Source organism: Misgurnus anguillicaudatus, chromosome 23 (assembly GCF_027580225.2).
Source record: "Misgurnus anguillicaudatus chromosome 23, ASM2758022v2, whole genome shotgun sequence".
Lineage (NCBI taxonomy): Eukaryota > Metazoa > Chordata > Actinopteri > Cypriniformes > Cobitidae > Misgurnus > Misgurnus anguillicaudatus.
In genome coordinates this window covers 11,827,967-11,843,618 of record NC_073359.2, presented here as the reverse complement: position 1 = coordinate 11,843,618, position 15,652 = coordinate 11,827,967, and the positions used below count along the sequence as shown (strand labels likewise).

Sequence of the window (15,652 nt, the reverse complement as noted above, 5' to 3'; positions counted from 1 at the left end):
ACTCTAACCCTAACGCCAGGCGACATAAATAAATCATAAAAAATTCTATAAACCAATATATAAAGTGACATTCTAAAGCAAGCACCAAATCTAACCCTAAACCGAAGCGACAATGGTTTAAAAATAGGAAAAAGCAGTTGAGTAACCAATACGTGAAAAAAAAATAAAAAAAATGTGTGAAGACGGTTTCAGCAGTAACAACATAAACAAGCCGCTGTCGCGGTTCACAGGTAACTTCCGGTGAAACTCCGCTAAGAATAAATAACAACAAAGTACTTTAAACATAGTTTATTTATATAACAAGCAAAAAAAAAAACAACAACACATAGATAACCAAGGAAACTAAAACATTTGATATTTTCGAAGAGGAATTTGTTCAAGAGATCAGTTTAGCAACTAGTCAGATCATTAAAATAACGAAATCGGAAGTAAAGTTCGGATCCAGACGTGTATCACGTGCGTCCAATGAAACCGTCTATATCGCGAAACCTTGTGAGACTGGGTAGAATAGTGCAGGTTAAGGGGAGGTATTGTCCCCTTCTGACATCGCAGGGGGAGCCAAATTTCAATGGGCTATTTTTTCACATGCTCGCAGAGAGTGGTTTGCAGAAGCTGAGTTGCTGGGTTGATCTTTTTTCGCATTTTCTAGGTTGATGGAAGAGCGGGGGACCAAATTATAGCATTTAAACATCTTAAACAGCTAAACAATATCTTCACTTTTTACGAGACTTTAAGAGGGTGCCGAACCGTATTCCAAGATACTAATAACTTCCAGAAAAGCGTACACTGTCATAAAAAATTGTCACTGGACCTTTACCCTTTCAAAAAGTACAGCTTTGCACCTAAAGAGTTCAGATATTAGGTACATAATGGTACAGTGTTGGGAAAGTTACTTTTAAAAGTAATGCATTACAATATTAAGTTACTCCCCAAAAAGTAACTAATTGCATTACTTAGTTACATTTCATGGAAAGTAATACTTAAATTACTTTAAAGTTACTTTTGCGTTACTTTTTCCTTACTTGGCAACCCCCCCAGTCACATTAGCTACAAGAGACAGAGCGACAGGCTACCATTCATTTTCAATAGGAGTGGCCGTTTGCCAGCGACGAGCTTGCCGCTGTGCGAGCAAAGTGGGGCCAAAATAAACAAGCAGGCTATTTTATGCAAATGCTGAGCGATGCGACAAAGCGACTGCTAATCGAAGTGAAGGGGCAGTGTGACGTAGGTCTGTGGCCGAGTCGGAGAAATTAATTCAAGATGGCGAAAAATGCGTATTTCTGTAACTCTCTGATAAGTTTGGCATTTTATCTAATTTGTTTTGTTACTTTTATCGAGAAATAAATACTTTTAAATCCAAAAACACTGTTCTTGTAACTTAACAATACCTCTAAAGTGACTTTTGACACCACTTTTAGATACTAGCCAAGGAACGCCCATCAACCGAGTGTGTGTCGCTCGGTGTCGCTCACTTTTGTAGCTAATGTGACTGCAGGGTGAGGCTTAATCTCTTTCAGGCCTTGCAGGTGTTTTTTATGACTGAGAAGTTCTGCATTCAGAAATTGCATATTTCAACACAAAAATGTCAAGCTCTGGCTTGCAATTTCAGTTTCTGTCTCAAACCGTTCCACTCATAAAGTGCAGTATTCTACGTGACTACGTTCAGTTTAATTCAGTACATTATTTTTTTTTAAATGATTAAACTGAAAAGTAACTTGCATTACTTTCTTATAAAAGTAACTCAAATATTAATGTGTATATTTATAAAGTAATGCGTTACTTTACTCGTTACTTCAGAAAAGTAATATTATTACGTAATGTACGTTACTTTTAATGCGTAACCCACAACACTGCTTATGAGAGTGCTTATTAATAATACCTCAAAGATAAATATTGGTATCAAATGTATACCTATCTGTACCTAATGCTACATACTAGAACCTGTGACATCTGGGAGTACATATTTTGACAATTTTTTTCTAACAGTGTAGCAACCAGTGTTCAAATTGATGGGGGACTGGGGTGGTCCCGGACCTCATATAAGCATGGCAAAGAACAAATATTAATATTGGTGGCGTCCCCTATTTTTTTTAGGGGACATATCATGAAAATCTCACTTTTCCATGTTTAAGTGCTATAATTGGGTCCCCAGTGCTTCTATCAATCTAGAAAATGTGGAAAAAAGATCAATCCAGTAACTTAGTTTTGGTAAACTATTCCCTGCAAGCATGTGAAAAATTAGGTAATTGAAATTTGGCTCTCCTTGTGATGCCAGATGGGGATAATATCGCGCTATCCAACCAAGGCACTGCTATTTAGTGCAATCAGCTCATTTGCATTAAAAAAAAAATCCTCAAACCTACAAAGTGTCAATTTTAACATGCCATAATAAATGATCTATATGGTATTTTGAGCTAGAACTTCACATATTTACTCTGGGAACACCAAAGATTTATTTGAAGTCTTGTGAAATGTCCCCTTCAAAATTAAAATACCACATGAATTTAAAATGCCACAAAGCGATACTGTCCATTATTTGTCCCAATTTAGCAATAAACTAATCCAAAAGATTTCTGTCTAAAATAAATGTAAACTCGTAAGTGTGCCTCGCACTGTTTTCTGGAGGAATTGAAAGATTGTAAGATTTAGGAATGGGTTAGCAGCTTTTAAAAATTGTTCTCAAACTATTATTTCACACTAATTTGAGGGGTAAAAAATGGTTAGGGTTTGAGTTAGGGGAAACTTGGGGTTTCTTTGATTAAAATGTTGATCCAGGACCAACAAAAAATGATAATCCAGGATCATATCTTACTTTGTGAAATCACTGAGACTCAATGATGGGGGTGCTTGGCCGGGAGAGGGGCTTAGCTAGGGGACCCCCATAATCTTTGACATAATTCTGTACACTGGTAGCAACCGCATAGCAACATGCTAATAAACACACAATCAACTGTTGTCTTTCTGGTATGGGTACTGCATGGACAAGTAAAAATGTATTTATGACTTCGTTGCTCTTTTTTTGTCATTATGCTACTAAAATGCTTAACACTACTCTGTAAAATATAAGTTACATCATTTAATTGTTCATAACATACCTGTATGAAGATGTCTGTACTGCATATGAATGCATAGCCACAAACTTGTATGTAAATAAGACATGTAAAAATGCTAACAGTGTTAAAAATATAAATTTTTTATGCCAACACACATTGTCATTGTTTGAACCCTAACATCCTGATTTAGCAGCATCTTGCTGATGCAGTTTTCACACAATCCTTAAGATCACTGCATATACATCTGTTTTTGAAGATTCACACAGGGCCGCCAAGATAACATCTCATGTGGTTTCATGTGATGGCAGTTGCGAGTAGGAGTGTGGAGGTAGAAATACTGTGTTTTGTATTTATAGAGAGCTGGCGAAAACCAAGACTTCTCAAAAATTTCTGCTAGCATTAAAACCAAACATCCCAGACCTCAAAATATGCAGATTGATTTAGAGGTATGATTCCAACCGGTTTGAACGCTTCAGAGTTTCCAGCACCCACACGGGCTTGTCCTGAATATCTAATTGAAATGTAATATGGCCTATTAAAAAGACCGTGGGATGACTTATTTAGCCACGCGCAAGTTTCACTCACTTTCAGTTTATAGTGAAATGTTTTCCATTCAGCGAAGAAGAAAACCACAGTAGTGCTGTTCAAGCTGTATTTACTGTATCTGGAGGCAGACCAGCATTTTGTAACACATTTTCCATTCACTCTACTCACTGTGACAACATCCAGCAACCGAAATTCACATCTAAGGTGAGTCACTAATGCCTTTTCAAACCGCTAAATGGTGTTACGGGTCACATCGCACAGCAAAAAGATTATTTTCACATTATACTACGGGGCTATTGACTGCTGTATTCTGATTGGTTGAAAAATCTTCAACGAGTATGCATTATTTTTTGATAAATGCACACTTGACCTGTCCAATAGAGACAGAGCGCAGTGCGTCATAACCTGAAAACCACGCCCACCGGGAAGGGAACAATCCATCTGTCTCCATTGACTTTGTATTGCGAGAGGCTGCCTCCTTGTCATTTCTGGCTTATAACAAAAAACAGAATAATGCCTAAAAGCTGCTGTGTGACAATATGTACAGCTAACAAGCCAAAAAACCTAGAAATACATTTTTTTAACTGTCAACCCCAAAAAACGAGCGTTTAAAGACACAAAAGTGGAAACAGGCAACTTTTCATACTGCGCCCACTAGGGGGAAACATAGTCGCCGATCCACTTTTTTATCCTTAAAGGCCGGGTTTTACGGCTCGACAGTTTATAAAAACTTTTTCTGGGTTTTTTGGCTTGTTAGCTGTACATCTTGTCACACAGCAGCTTTTAGGCATTATTCTGTTTTTTGTTATAAGCCAGAAATGACTAAGAGGCGGCCTCTCACGGAGGTGGAGACGGATGGATTGTTTCCCCCCCCGGTGGGTGTGGTTTTCAAATTTGCATAACTGCACTCTGTTTTTATGTCTTAAATAACCACTAAAGCATGTCAATGTTTGTGGTAGCCGTGGTATGTAAGAAATAATTGATGATGGACACAACTCGAAGCGGAGACATCGGGTCAAGTTTATCAGAATATACTCGTGGAAAATATCCCAACGAATCAGAATAAAGCATTCAACAGCTTCGTCATACAATGTAAAAAGTGAAAGCTGCTCTATTTAAAAAACTTCAATAGGTAACACCTAAAAAAGTTAAGTTTGATAAATGTAAATTTTCACACTTTAAATTAAGAATGAGTTAGAAAGATGGCTGACCGCACACTGAATCCAGGAAGACTCAAAAGGTCTAGAAAGTACAAAATTTATTTATTAAAGTGCATAGTGCAAAAATGTGACTCACTTTAAATTAAAAAAGGTAATTTTTTAAAATTACTTTAAACACCTAAAATATTGATTTTTTTTTTTACTTAAATTTTTCACTTAAAGTGAGAAAATGTAAAATAAATGTTTAGGTGTTACCGATTGAAGTAATTATTTTAAAGTTGATCTAACTTTTACTTTCACATCGTATAAACCCAGAACAATTGGTCCTTTAAATGGTTAGAAAATAATGCATACCCGCTACATTACCACCTTGGGCATGCAATAATTGACACCCGTCTTCATTTATTCCTTACTTAATGCACAGTTCTGTTTCTTTTTATAGAAAGGCTTCAAAACACTTAATACACACTGTTAACCCAGATATTGTCTTTACTTAAACAATGACGTAAACATCACTTAATATTTAGATTTTTTTTACATATAGTATACTTAAAGGGATAGTTCACCCAAAAACGAAAACAACGTCATTAATGACTCGCCCTCATGTCGTTCCAAACTCGTAAGACCTCCGTTCATCTTCAGAACACAGTTTAAGATGTTTTATATTTAGTCAAAGAGCTGTTGACCCTTCATTGATAATCTACGTACGGTATACTGTCCATGTCCAGAAAGGCAACAAAAACACCATCAAAGCAGTCCATGTGACATCAGTGAGTCAGTTATAATGTGTTGAAGCATCAAAATTAGATTTTGGTCCAAAAATAAAAAAAAATAAGACTTTATTCAGCATTGTCTTCTCTTCTGCGTCTGTTGTGAAGCGCATGCGCAAGACTAAAGTCACGTGACTCCAGTGAAGCGGATGACGTATGACGCGGCTGACGTGTTATCTGGTGCGCCCCAGCTGTTTTTTTTTTTTTTTTGCGCCTGGGCTTTGTTTACAGTCAGAGGGAGACGCACGCTGTAAGTTTGAAAAAAAACTTTGCGAACATGTCTGAGGATAACACGTCATCCGCGTCACTGCAGTCACATGACTTTAGTCTCGCACATGCGCTTCACAACAGACCCGGAAGACAATGCTAAATAAAGTCGTATTTTTTTTATTTTTGGACCAAAATGTATTTTCGATGCTTCAACACATTCTAACTGACCCACTGATGTCACATGGACTACTTTGATCATGTTTTTATTACCTTTCTGGACATGGACAGTATACCGTACGTAGATTTTTAATGAAGCGTCAACAAGCTCTCGGACTAAATCTAAAACATATTAAACTGTGTTTACGAAGATGAACGGAGGTCTTACGAGTTTGGAACGACATGAGGGTAAGTCATTAATGACATTATTTTCATTTTTGGCCTTTAACAAAAGTTAGTTTATTTAACTTTTAAGTGTATAATTCATTAAACTAAAACATTCAAGTGAAATTAACTTAAAATGATCAGTGTTGTAAGGAATACCCATAATCCTAACTTTATATATTTCTATTGTGCTTGTTAGGTTGCTATAATTCTTGAAACTTTGGCAAAAACATGTCACACTAAGAAAAGTGCTTATTCTGTTGGAAATTAATAACATTTTCATGAAGAAAAAGAATCAATGTTATAATCAGGGGGTCCTTTGCACATATGTAAGGTTCTTTTATAGGTTTATTTTTATTAATTTAATGATTATATGCTGGCCTATTGCCTACAAAATCAGCTGTCCTCGGTTAAGAGATAATCATTTCAACTTGATTAAATACCAAAAGTAATAATTGAATTGAATAATATATTTACCACATGAAAGGGTACATTGTAATATGTATTAAAACAAACAGTGAGTTTTGAACAATATTATTATTTTGTGATTGCTCAAAATGTGTCCCACATATTCGTCACCACCGTCAGATATTTATAAAAAGCAATAAAATCAGACAACTACAGGGTCAACTGCATTCCTGAGGACCCCATTTTCAAACCTTCAGCTCTACTGCATGCTTCAAGATCACTAAAGCTCCTGTATGTTTGCTATTTTCTTTTAAACTTGTTCATATTTTTGGACACTGCTACTATGACAACCATAACATGTCAACACCGTCATCTTTGTAAAAAAAAATATTAGATTAGATTATAAAATAAATGTATCATTTTTAAGAAGAGGTCTGAAGTAGCTAGCAACAGATGGGAAACAAGATGGCTAATGTGAACAACTCATCTATTTTTTTTAATCTATATTAGTTTTTTTCACCACCGTCAGATGTCACCACCGTCAGGTTTTCTGTCTTTTCTCTCAGGTTTTATGTATTTTAGGAAGTTATGATTTGATATTTGTTCATCACAGTGCTCAGGGTTGTTATTTTTTGGACCAAATATTTACATAAAGTTTAAGCAAGAAGCCATTGACTTGAGTGGTACACATTTTGGAATAATGAGGCCAATGTCACCACGTACCGTCAGATTAGTGTCACCACCGTCAGACGGAGTTTTATTTGTTTTAAATGAATATGCTTAATATGTTTCTTTAGTGCTGTTGAGTGATTAGATTAATAGTCTCTATTAATATCTTTGTGGGGCTAATTGGTCCCCACAACGTGATAATTACCAGGTACACACACACAGTCACTTTCTGGTTTCGTTGATTTTGACTCATGTTTTGTGTGTGTGTGTGTGTGTGTGTGTGTGTGTGTGCGTGTGTGCGTGCGTGCGTGCGTGCCGTGCGTGCGGATATTCACCTGCTGTCTCCATCAAAGATCTGTTCCTTGTGCCATCAACTACAAGTGTGTTTTAAACTTTTGATAAACTAACCTGTTATTGTTCATCCAGTTTCTCTCTTCTATGTATAAACCTGACAAATAGAGCGGCACAAAAAATACACAAATATAAAACAACCGAAATCAAAAAGGCTTACAACGAACAAAAGAAGAAATAGAGGAATGTAAATCCTAAAGTGTTGATTCTGTATTTTTTGCATGTACCATGTCGTCCACTAGGGGGAGATAACAAAATAAGAATCGCTTTCGTTTTCGTTTCTCCCTCCTCGCTGTTCTTTAATGCTGAGTCTGCACTCAGGGAAAACAGCGACCCTAACATCTCTGATGAAATAATTATATATACAGCAAAAATGGTTTTATCCAAAACGACTTACAAAAAATAGGAAACAATTAAGTGATTTATCATATAGAATAATACAAGAAGTACTTAGCCTACCAAGTTACTAGTTTTCATAATGCCGAAACAATACGTGTTGAAAGAGGGGCTTTTTTAGATAGAAGGGCAACATTTCCTGGCAAGTATTCACGAAAAATATATGTGTTTATTTATTTAAATGTTTTTGTAATGTTGTGAGAACTGCATTTGCAAGCTCATTCCAATAAATAACAGTTTATGTTAATTTGATGTCATTTTTAAGTTTATTATTATCAGTATTTATGTATTAAATTAACCCGCGGTGTTAAAATCTGACTCCCAGTCAGTTTATTATGGTTAGGATAAAGATTCTGTGTAGCCTGGGCGAGGTTTATAGTTAGAACCAATCAGGTACATTCACGGCGTATGAACCAATCAGAAGTAGCGGAGTTAAACTCTCCCACGGGTGTCAAACGCTTTCTGTTCCTGAGAAATTACAACATAATAAACAAGCTTTACCGTTACTACCCGTTATCATTTTTAATTACTTGGGGGAAAACAATAAAATTGCATCATCAAATGTACTTCAAATGTATGTAGATTACTGAGTTGATTAGGCTTAAAATTGCAGTTTTGCTTTTAAATCACTAACTGAATTATTAAATGGCTATAAAAGTTTTATATTTTAGTTCATGTTAATTTCAGTATTTACTAGCCTAATACATTTTCAACATCAAAAGTTGTTTCTCTGTACATTAGTTAATTAATCCACCATGAACTAACATGTATAACTATATTAAATGCAGAAAAACAGTATTGCTTATTGTTCATGTTAGCTAATGCATTTAGTAATATTATTAACAAATGCAATCTTATTGTAAAGTGTTTAAATATTACATTACCATTTATACAACACATACATTGCTCAAAAAGTATTTTGTCATGGCACACAACCAGGTTTCACAGTTACTAAAGAATCCTGACATTCATGCCTGTCAGTTTCAGTTTCGTTTCTTATGACTTGAGAGATTGGCTGTATATATATTGGGTGCGTAAACAGCATTGCAATATTCACAGAAGATCATTGGAAGGGAAATCTGTTTGCCATGGCATCACTGTGGAACAGTGCAGTACAGGAGAGATCTAGTGAGCTTCACGAGGACACATGGCAGGTTATATTTGATGAATCGATTACTCCAAAAAATACAGCACATGGGTGGTACCACTACATTTCTGGATCTTTTGCAAAGTAAGACAATAGCTTTACCACAAAAACAATATTACATATTGCTTACATAACAATGTGATTTTTCTATTATATCATTTTATAGTTATATAAGATTTGTATATTATTTAGTAAATATATGATTTCCTTTTGAAGGTCCTTCTATAAACACTTTTTATCTTTACTGACAGATAGGGTTTCTGTCTATTACAATGTAAGAGTTATGGGTTAAATTTCCAGAGAACACAGATAGACTACTGTATATAAATGTATAAATGCACTGCAATTGCTTTGGATAAAAGAATCTGCCAGGTGCATGAATGTTTGCTGTTCTGTACACCAATGCTTTCAGCTGTTCAAGGTAAAATGCTGCTCATTGTATTTGTCAGTACAACTCATTATATATTCCTTTTTCATCTCTCCTTTAATTTGTAGGTTCAAATGTTCGCTTTGTAAAAGATCCTGGGTGTCTAAAAGAGTGCAGGTGGTCTTCCATTTCTACTTGAACCCAAGAAGTAATGAGGGAACCATTAAGGTGCGACGCTTCAAACAGAAATGCAGAAGGTGTACTGGAGCTCGGATGGAGGATCCAAACTTTGCAGTGGAAAACATTGAAGTGCTGGTTGAGAGACTCGTTGGAAAGATTCGCATGAGATGCTACGGAGAAAATCTGGGTGAAACGAACAGATCCTCGAAATTCGAGGGCAGAGTTAATGGGCCTCATGAAACGTTGCACTGTGAAGCTTGTCAGCATGGTGTATGTAGTCTGGCACTTTGATTTTGATTTATTTAGCTATTTCTGTAATGGTTTTCCTGTAAGTTGGTTGATAGAACATTGTGTTAGCGTGCAGGTGTAAAATATATATGTATATATAAAATATAGCTTGAATGAAGTGCCAGGTGCTTTGGATAAAATTGTTTGCCAGATGCATAAACTAAACTTATTTAAAAGACATTTCTTGTTTACCAAATGATAATGTATGGACTGTATGGACATGTCAGATAAGACTGAATATAATAATTTATTTTATACTATTAAACCATTTGTAATAATGAAATAAACTGCAATACACAACTTTGCAAAGGCTGATAATTCCTGGCACAAAACCTATGTTACCAACAACTAATAATGTGTGACTGTCACCAAAATGATCCCAGTGGATTCAAGTTGAGTAGAACCCATGTGCAGTTTAACAATCAAACAATGAACATTAATAAACATCTTAGATATGGCATGAAAACACGAAACTCACTAACTAAGTCACTAACTGCAACACATGCAAACAATACTAAAACTAGACCAAAGACAATGGCACTGGGGTAACCAAGGGAGCATAACAGAGAATCAATCATAACATGGCAAACAGTATAAGCCAAGAGTAATGGGTGTGTTTGACGTTGCATGTCTGCATAGGTGCACTGGAACAATCCTTTCTAAAATGCATTAAACATTCATTTACAAAGACGTGAAACTCACCGAGTGGTCAGTGGTGTTCACTGATATGCTCACCCAAAAATCGCTGCAAAACAACGCATTCCAACAGGTTTTATTGTAGTTTTTGTCAACTCTATTGACTTGTATTAGATGTGCTGTGAGGTCCTGTATTACTCTGCGCCGGGAACTTTGTTTGTATTCTTGCAATTGGCGAAGGTGGATTATCGCCACCAACTGGGCTGGAGTGTCTATTATTCAAGCTCTCAACGGAAGAATATACGGGTGTGAGGCGTGTGGAAAAATAGTTCCACAAGTTAACAACGAATGCTAAAACACCTGTTGGAGGGCGTCTTTTGCAGCGATTTTTGTGTGAGCATATCAGTGAACACCCCCGACCACTCGATGAGCTTCACGTCTTTATAAATGAATGTCCAATGCATTCTAGGAAGGATTGTTCCAGTGCACCCACGCACACACTGCAGAGGTGGGAGGTGAAACAACAAACACCCGAAAATTCTCGGGGCAGCCGCATATGTCGACATTTCAGTAAAAACCGTTCTATTTCATTATAAACAATCTGAAAACAGGGCTTTAAGTGTAAAATACCGAACTTGTCCTTTAAAGCAGGGTTGGGCAATTTCGGTCCTGGAGGGGCGGTGTCCTGCAGAGTTTAGCTCCAACCATAATGAAACACACCTGAAGCAGCCAATAAGGTCTTACTAGGCATACTAGAAACTTTTAGGCAGGTGTGCTGAGGCAAGTTGGAGCTAGACTCTGCAGGACACCGCCCTCCAGGACTGAAGTTGCCCATCCCTGATTTAAAGGATTACTTTACTTTCTTTTAAAAAATCCTGATAATTTACTCACCCCCATGTCATCCAAAATGCTGATGTCTTTCTTTGTTCAGTTGAGAAAAAATTACGTTTTTTGAGGAGAACATTCCAGGATATTTCTCAATTTAATAGACTTTATTGGACCCCAACAGTTTACAGTTTAAATGCAGTTTAAAATTGCCGTTTCAGTGCAGCTTCAAAGGGCTCTAAATGATCCCAACTGAGGCATAAGAGTCTTATCTAGCAAAACGATAAAAAAAAATATGCACTTTTAGACCACAACTTGTCATCTTGCACCAGCCGTGTGACACGCCATCGCGACCACGTAATTGTGTAAGCACGTTGACACACTGCTACCTCTGGTTTGCCCTCACTCACTTGCTTAAATTATAAAGGTGATTTTTATGACCGGTTAACCAATCATACTAAAGGCTTTGCTCTGGCCTACGAGGCTTGTGGCCTTCATTTGCCCCTGGGGTGGGGTTTACAGTTAGGACAAATCAGGTAGCAGCCTCCACAGTTTATGAACCAATCAGAAATTGGGAGACACACTTTCATTTAGAAGTAGAGGAAGCAACACATTGAAAATAACCATTTAGGGCTCTATTATACACCCGGCGCAATGCAGTGCAAAGCGCGAAGCAAGTGTATTTTGCTAGTTTCGACCTGGCGCAATTAAAATTTTTAAGTTTAGCGCCACGTTGTTCAAATAGCAAAAGCATTTGCGCACATGTTTGCGCACATGGACGTTCTGATCTAAAAACCAGGTGTGTTCAGGCGCATTGTTGGCGCGTTGCTATTTTGAGGCAACTTAAATAGACTACGCCATTGACCAACAAAAACCTGGTCTAAAGTCAATGCCGCAATATGTTTTTTGATATTTAAAGAGCGCATTAGAAATATGCGCTATATAAACGGGACAACAACACAGGTTTGCTTATCACATATAAGACTCTTATTGGTTTATTGCACGTTACGCCCAAAACACACCCATTACTCATTACTAGAATGGGTACAACCCTTTTCGACCGTGCGCTCGGCGCACAAACGATTTTTCCCGTCGTTAAATTAGCAAAAGTGGCATTGGACACGGCCATTTAGACCGTGCGCCGTGCGCTTTAGACAATGCGCTTAGATCGTTAAAATAGGGCCCATAGTCCTTTGAGGTTATTCAACCAACAAATAGATACAGATATAAGAGTGACGATAAGTTATCTTAACTGGATGACATTATTCCTTAATACAAATATCATAGCAATTTCATATAAAATCTCACTTGTTAATAATACATCAAAAATCATTACCCATAAAGACTTTTGTCATGACACAGAATGCATTTCAGCGTTACTCTGATATGAAAAGCATGCTGACATGCAGGTTTCAGTATTAGGTCTTATGACTTGTGATTGAGAGATTAGCTAGATATATTACAGTTTACAAGCACACCTCCATTACTATAGCAGGACGTTAAGGCCATGGCATCAATGTGGGACAGTGCAGTACAGAAGAGGTCTAGTGAGCTTCACCAAGACACCTGGCAGGTTATATTTGATGACTCTATTACTACAAACAGCAAAGCTTCTGGTTGGTACCGGTATATTTCTGGATCTTTTGCACGGTAAGATTATAGCTTTGCTACAAAAACATTATTACATATTAGTTGCACAAAATGTCATTTTTAAAAAATATATAAAAAACTTTTATAGTTAGATAATGTTTTTATTATTATTATTTAGAATGTAAGTGAAGCTTTACTCTTTACAGCAGCATGGTTTCTTTATTAATGTAAACAAATGCATCACTGATTCTTAAAATATGTGACAAAGCCGGTTCCATAGTTGTTCCCTGCAGTTTAAATATGGCGTTGGGCAGTCTGATATGATGCCCAGAATGTTCTCAACATAATTGTTCATGGAAACATTTGTTTCCATAGTCAGTCTTCCTAACACAGACTGTGAATTGTGCATTGATACAGTGTTTCTTTAGCTAAATGCATAAATATACTGTAAATGTTTACTGTTATTGTAGTGACCTTGAGCTGTTCAGGACACGGTGTGCAAAGTGTCTCATTGTGTTTGTGAGCAAAACTGAATTATGTTCCTTTATATCTTTACTTTTTATTGTAGGTTCAAATGTTCACTTTGTAGAAAATCATGGGGGTCTGCAAGAGTACAGGTGGTTTTCCTTTTTCACCTAAACTCAAGTAGTCAAGGAACCATTAAGGTGCGACGCTTCAAACAGAAATGCAAAAGTTGCACCAATGCTCAGATGGAGGATCCATACTTCTCAAAGGAAAACATTGACGTGCTGGTTGAGAGACTGGTTAAGAAGATTCGCATGAGATGCTACAGAGAAGACCTTGGTGAAACGAACAGGTCTTCGATATTCGTCGGCAACATGAATGGGCCTCATGAGAGTTCTCACTGTGAAGCTTGTCAGCATGGAGTCTGCAGTCAGGCTTTTTCGACTGTAAACGTACCTGCCGCTCAGTAGAGCAGGGGTCTCCAACCTTTTCAGCAAGGGCTAGCACAATGGATAAAACAATCTGGAGGGCTACTTTTTGATACAGTCTACTCAAATCCTTTTTGTTTTACTTGTTGATTTTATTTTATTTTACTTGTTAACATGTTTCATCATTGTTTAAATGTTAACATATACACAAAAGAAACTAAGCCAATGAAAAAATATAAATATCAAAATTGAGGCTATTAGTAGAGTTTGCTTTAGTGGGCAACTCACAGACTTCGTGCAGGCAACCTTACATTTTTGTTATGATAACAATAAATTTGCATTTATTTGAAAATTTTCATTTTTTCTGTGCTTTCCTATTTTCATGATACTTTGAAACATTGTTGTATAAACACTGTATAAAAAGCTAGGGCTGTCAACTGATATTAATCACATACAAAATAAAAGTTTGTGTTTGCATAATATATTTGTGTGTGTATTGTGTGTAATTATTATGTATATATAAATACACACATACATTTAAGAAAAAAATATTTCTATATATATTTTTATTTATTTATTTATAATAGAAAATATTTAAAAATAAAATATATATATGAATATCAGAATGGAAAAGAAAGGTGATTTAAGCAATTTTGAGCGTGGCATGGTTGTTGGTGCCAGACGGGCCGGTCTGAGTATTTCACAATCTGCTCAGGTACTGGGATTTTCACGCACAACCATTTTTAGGGTTTACAAAGAATGGTGTGAAAAGGGAAAAACATCCAGTATGCGGCAGTCCTGTGGGCGAAAATGCCTTGTTGATGCTAGAGGTCAGAGGAGAATGAGCCGACTGATTCAAGCTGATAGAAGAGCAACTTTGACTGGATAACCACTCGTTACAACTGAGGTATGCAGCAAAGCATTTGTGAAGCCACAACACGCACAACCTTGAGGCGGATGGGCTACAACAGCATAAGACTCCACCGGGGTACCACTCATCTCCACTACAAATAGGAAAAAAAGGCTACAATTTGCACAAGCTCACCAAAATTGGACAGTTGAAGACTGGAAAAATGTTGCCTGGCCTGATGAGTCTCGATTTCTGTTCAGACATTCAGATGGTTGAGTCCAAATTTGGCATAAACAGAATGAGAACACTGATTCATCATGCCTTGTTACTACTGTGCAGGCTTGTGGTGGTGGTGTAATGGTGTGTGGGGGATGTTTTCTTGGCACACTTTAGGCCCCTTAGTTCCAATTGGGCATTGTTTAAATGCCACAGCCTACCTGAGCATTGTTTCTGACCATGTCCATCCCTTTATGACCACCATGTACCCTATCCTCCTCCAGCAGTATAATGCACCATGTCACAAAGCTTGAATCATTTCAAATTGGTTTCTTGAACATGACAATGAGTTCACTGTACTTAAATGGCCTCAACAGTCACCAGATCTCAACCCAATAGAGCATCTTTGGGATGTGGTGGAACGGGAGCTTCGTGCCCTGAATGTGGATCCCACAATTAATGCAGTTCTGAAGGCAAAAGGGGGTCAATCACAGTATAAGTATGGTGTTCCTAATAATCCTTTAGGTGAGTGTATATACAAAATAATTACACACAATGGACACACATCCTGATTAATCTTTTAACAGCCCTAATACAAGCACTACTGTAGATAAATAAATATAATAGTGGTTTACTAATTTTAGTACTGTTGAATACTTTAATATTTACTATGGTATGTTCAACCACTATATTAGGAAGCTCACCACTGTTTCATA

The 15,652-nt window shown here is 36.8% G+C and overlaps 2 protein-coding genes across 2 annotated transcripts; both read left to right on the top strand.

Annotated features, from left to right (window-relative positions):
* Positions 1-8,969: 8,969 nt before the first annotated feature.
* LOC129453603 (receptor-transporting protein 4) lies at positions 8,970-10,293 on the top strand. Its single transcript, XM_055217921.2, has 2 exons — positions 8,970-9,175; positions 9,587-10,293. The coding sequence occupies exons 1-2, from the start codon at positions 9,033-9,035 to the stop codon at positions 9,927-9,929; spliced, it is 486 nt and encodes a 161-aa protein (XP_055073896.2). The 5' UTR covers positions 8,970-9,032; the 3' UTR covers positions 9,930-10,293.
* Positions 10,294-12,656: 2,363 nt separating this feature from the next.
* On the top strand, positions 12,657-14,340 carry LOC141359425 (receptor-transporting protein 3-like). Its single transcript, XM_073861857.1, has 2 exons — positions 12,657-13,037; positions 13,546-14,340. Exons 1-2 carry the CDS (start codon positions 12,895-12,897, stop codon positions 13,910-13,912), a joined length of 510 nt encoding a protein of 169 aa, XP_073717958.1. The 5' UTR covers positions 12,657-12,894; the 3' UTR covers positions 13,913-14,340.
* The last annotated feature ends 1,312 nt before the right edge of the window (positions 14,341-15,652 follow it).

What these genes read in the sequence shown, in the direction of transcription:
- LOC129453603 (XM_055217921.2), top strand. Translation starts at nt 9,033, where the DNA reads ATGGCATCACTGTGGAACAGTGCAGTACAGGAGAGATCTAGTGAGCTT. An exon ending in ATTTCTGGATCTTTTGCAAA is followed by an intron (nt 9,176 to 9,586) that starts GTAAGACAATAG and finishes TTTAATTTGTAG; the next exon opens with GTTCAAATGTTCGCTTTGTA.
- LOC141359425 (XM_073861857.1), top strand. Translation starts at nt 12,895, where the DNA reads ATGGCATCAATGTGGGACAGTGCAGTACAGAAGAGGTCTAGTGAGCTT. An exon ending in ATTTCTGGATCTTTTGCACG is followed by an intron (nt 13,038 to 13,545) that starts GTAAGATTATAG and finishes TTTTTATTGTAG; the next exon opens with GTTCAAATGTTCACTTTGTA.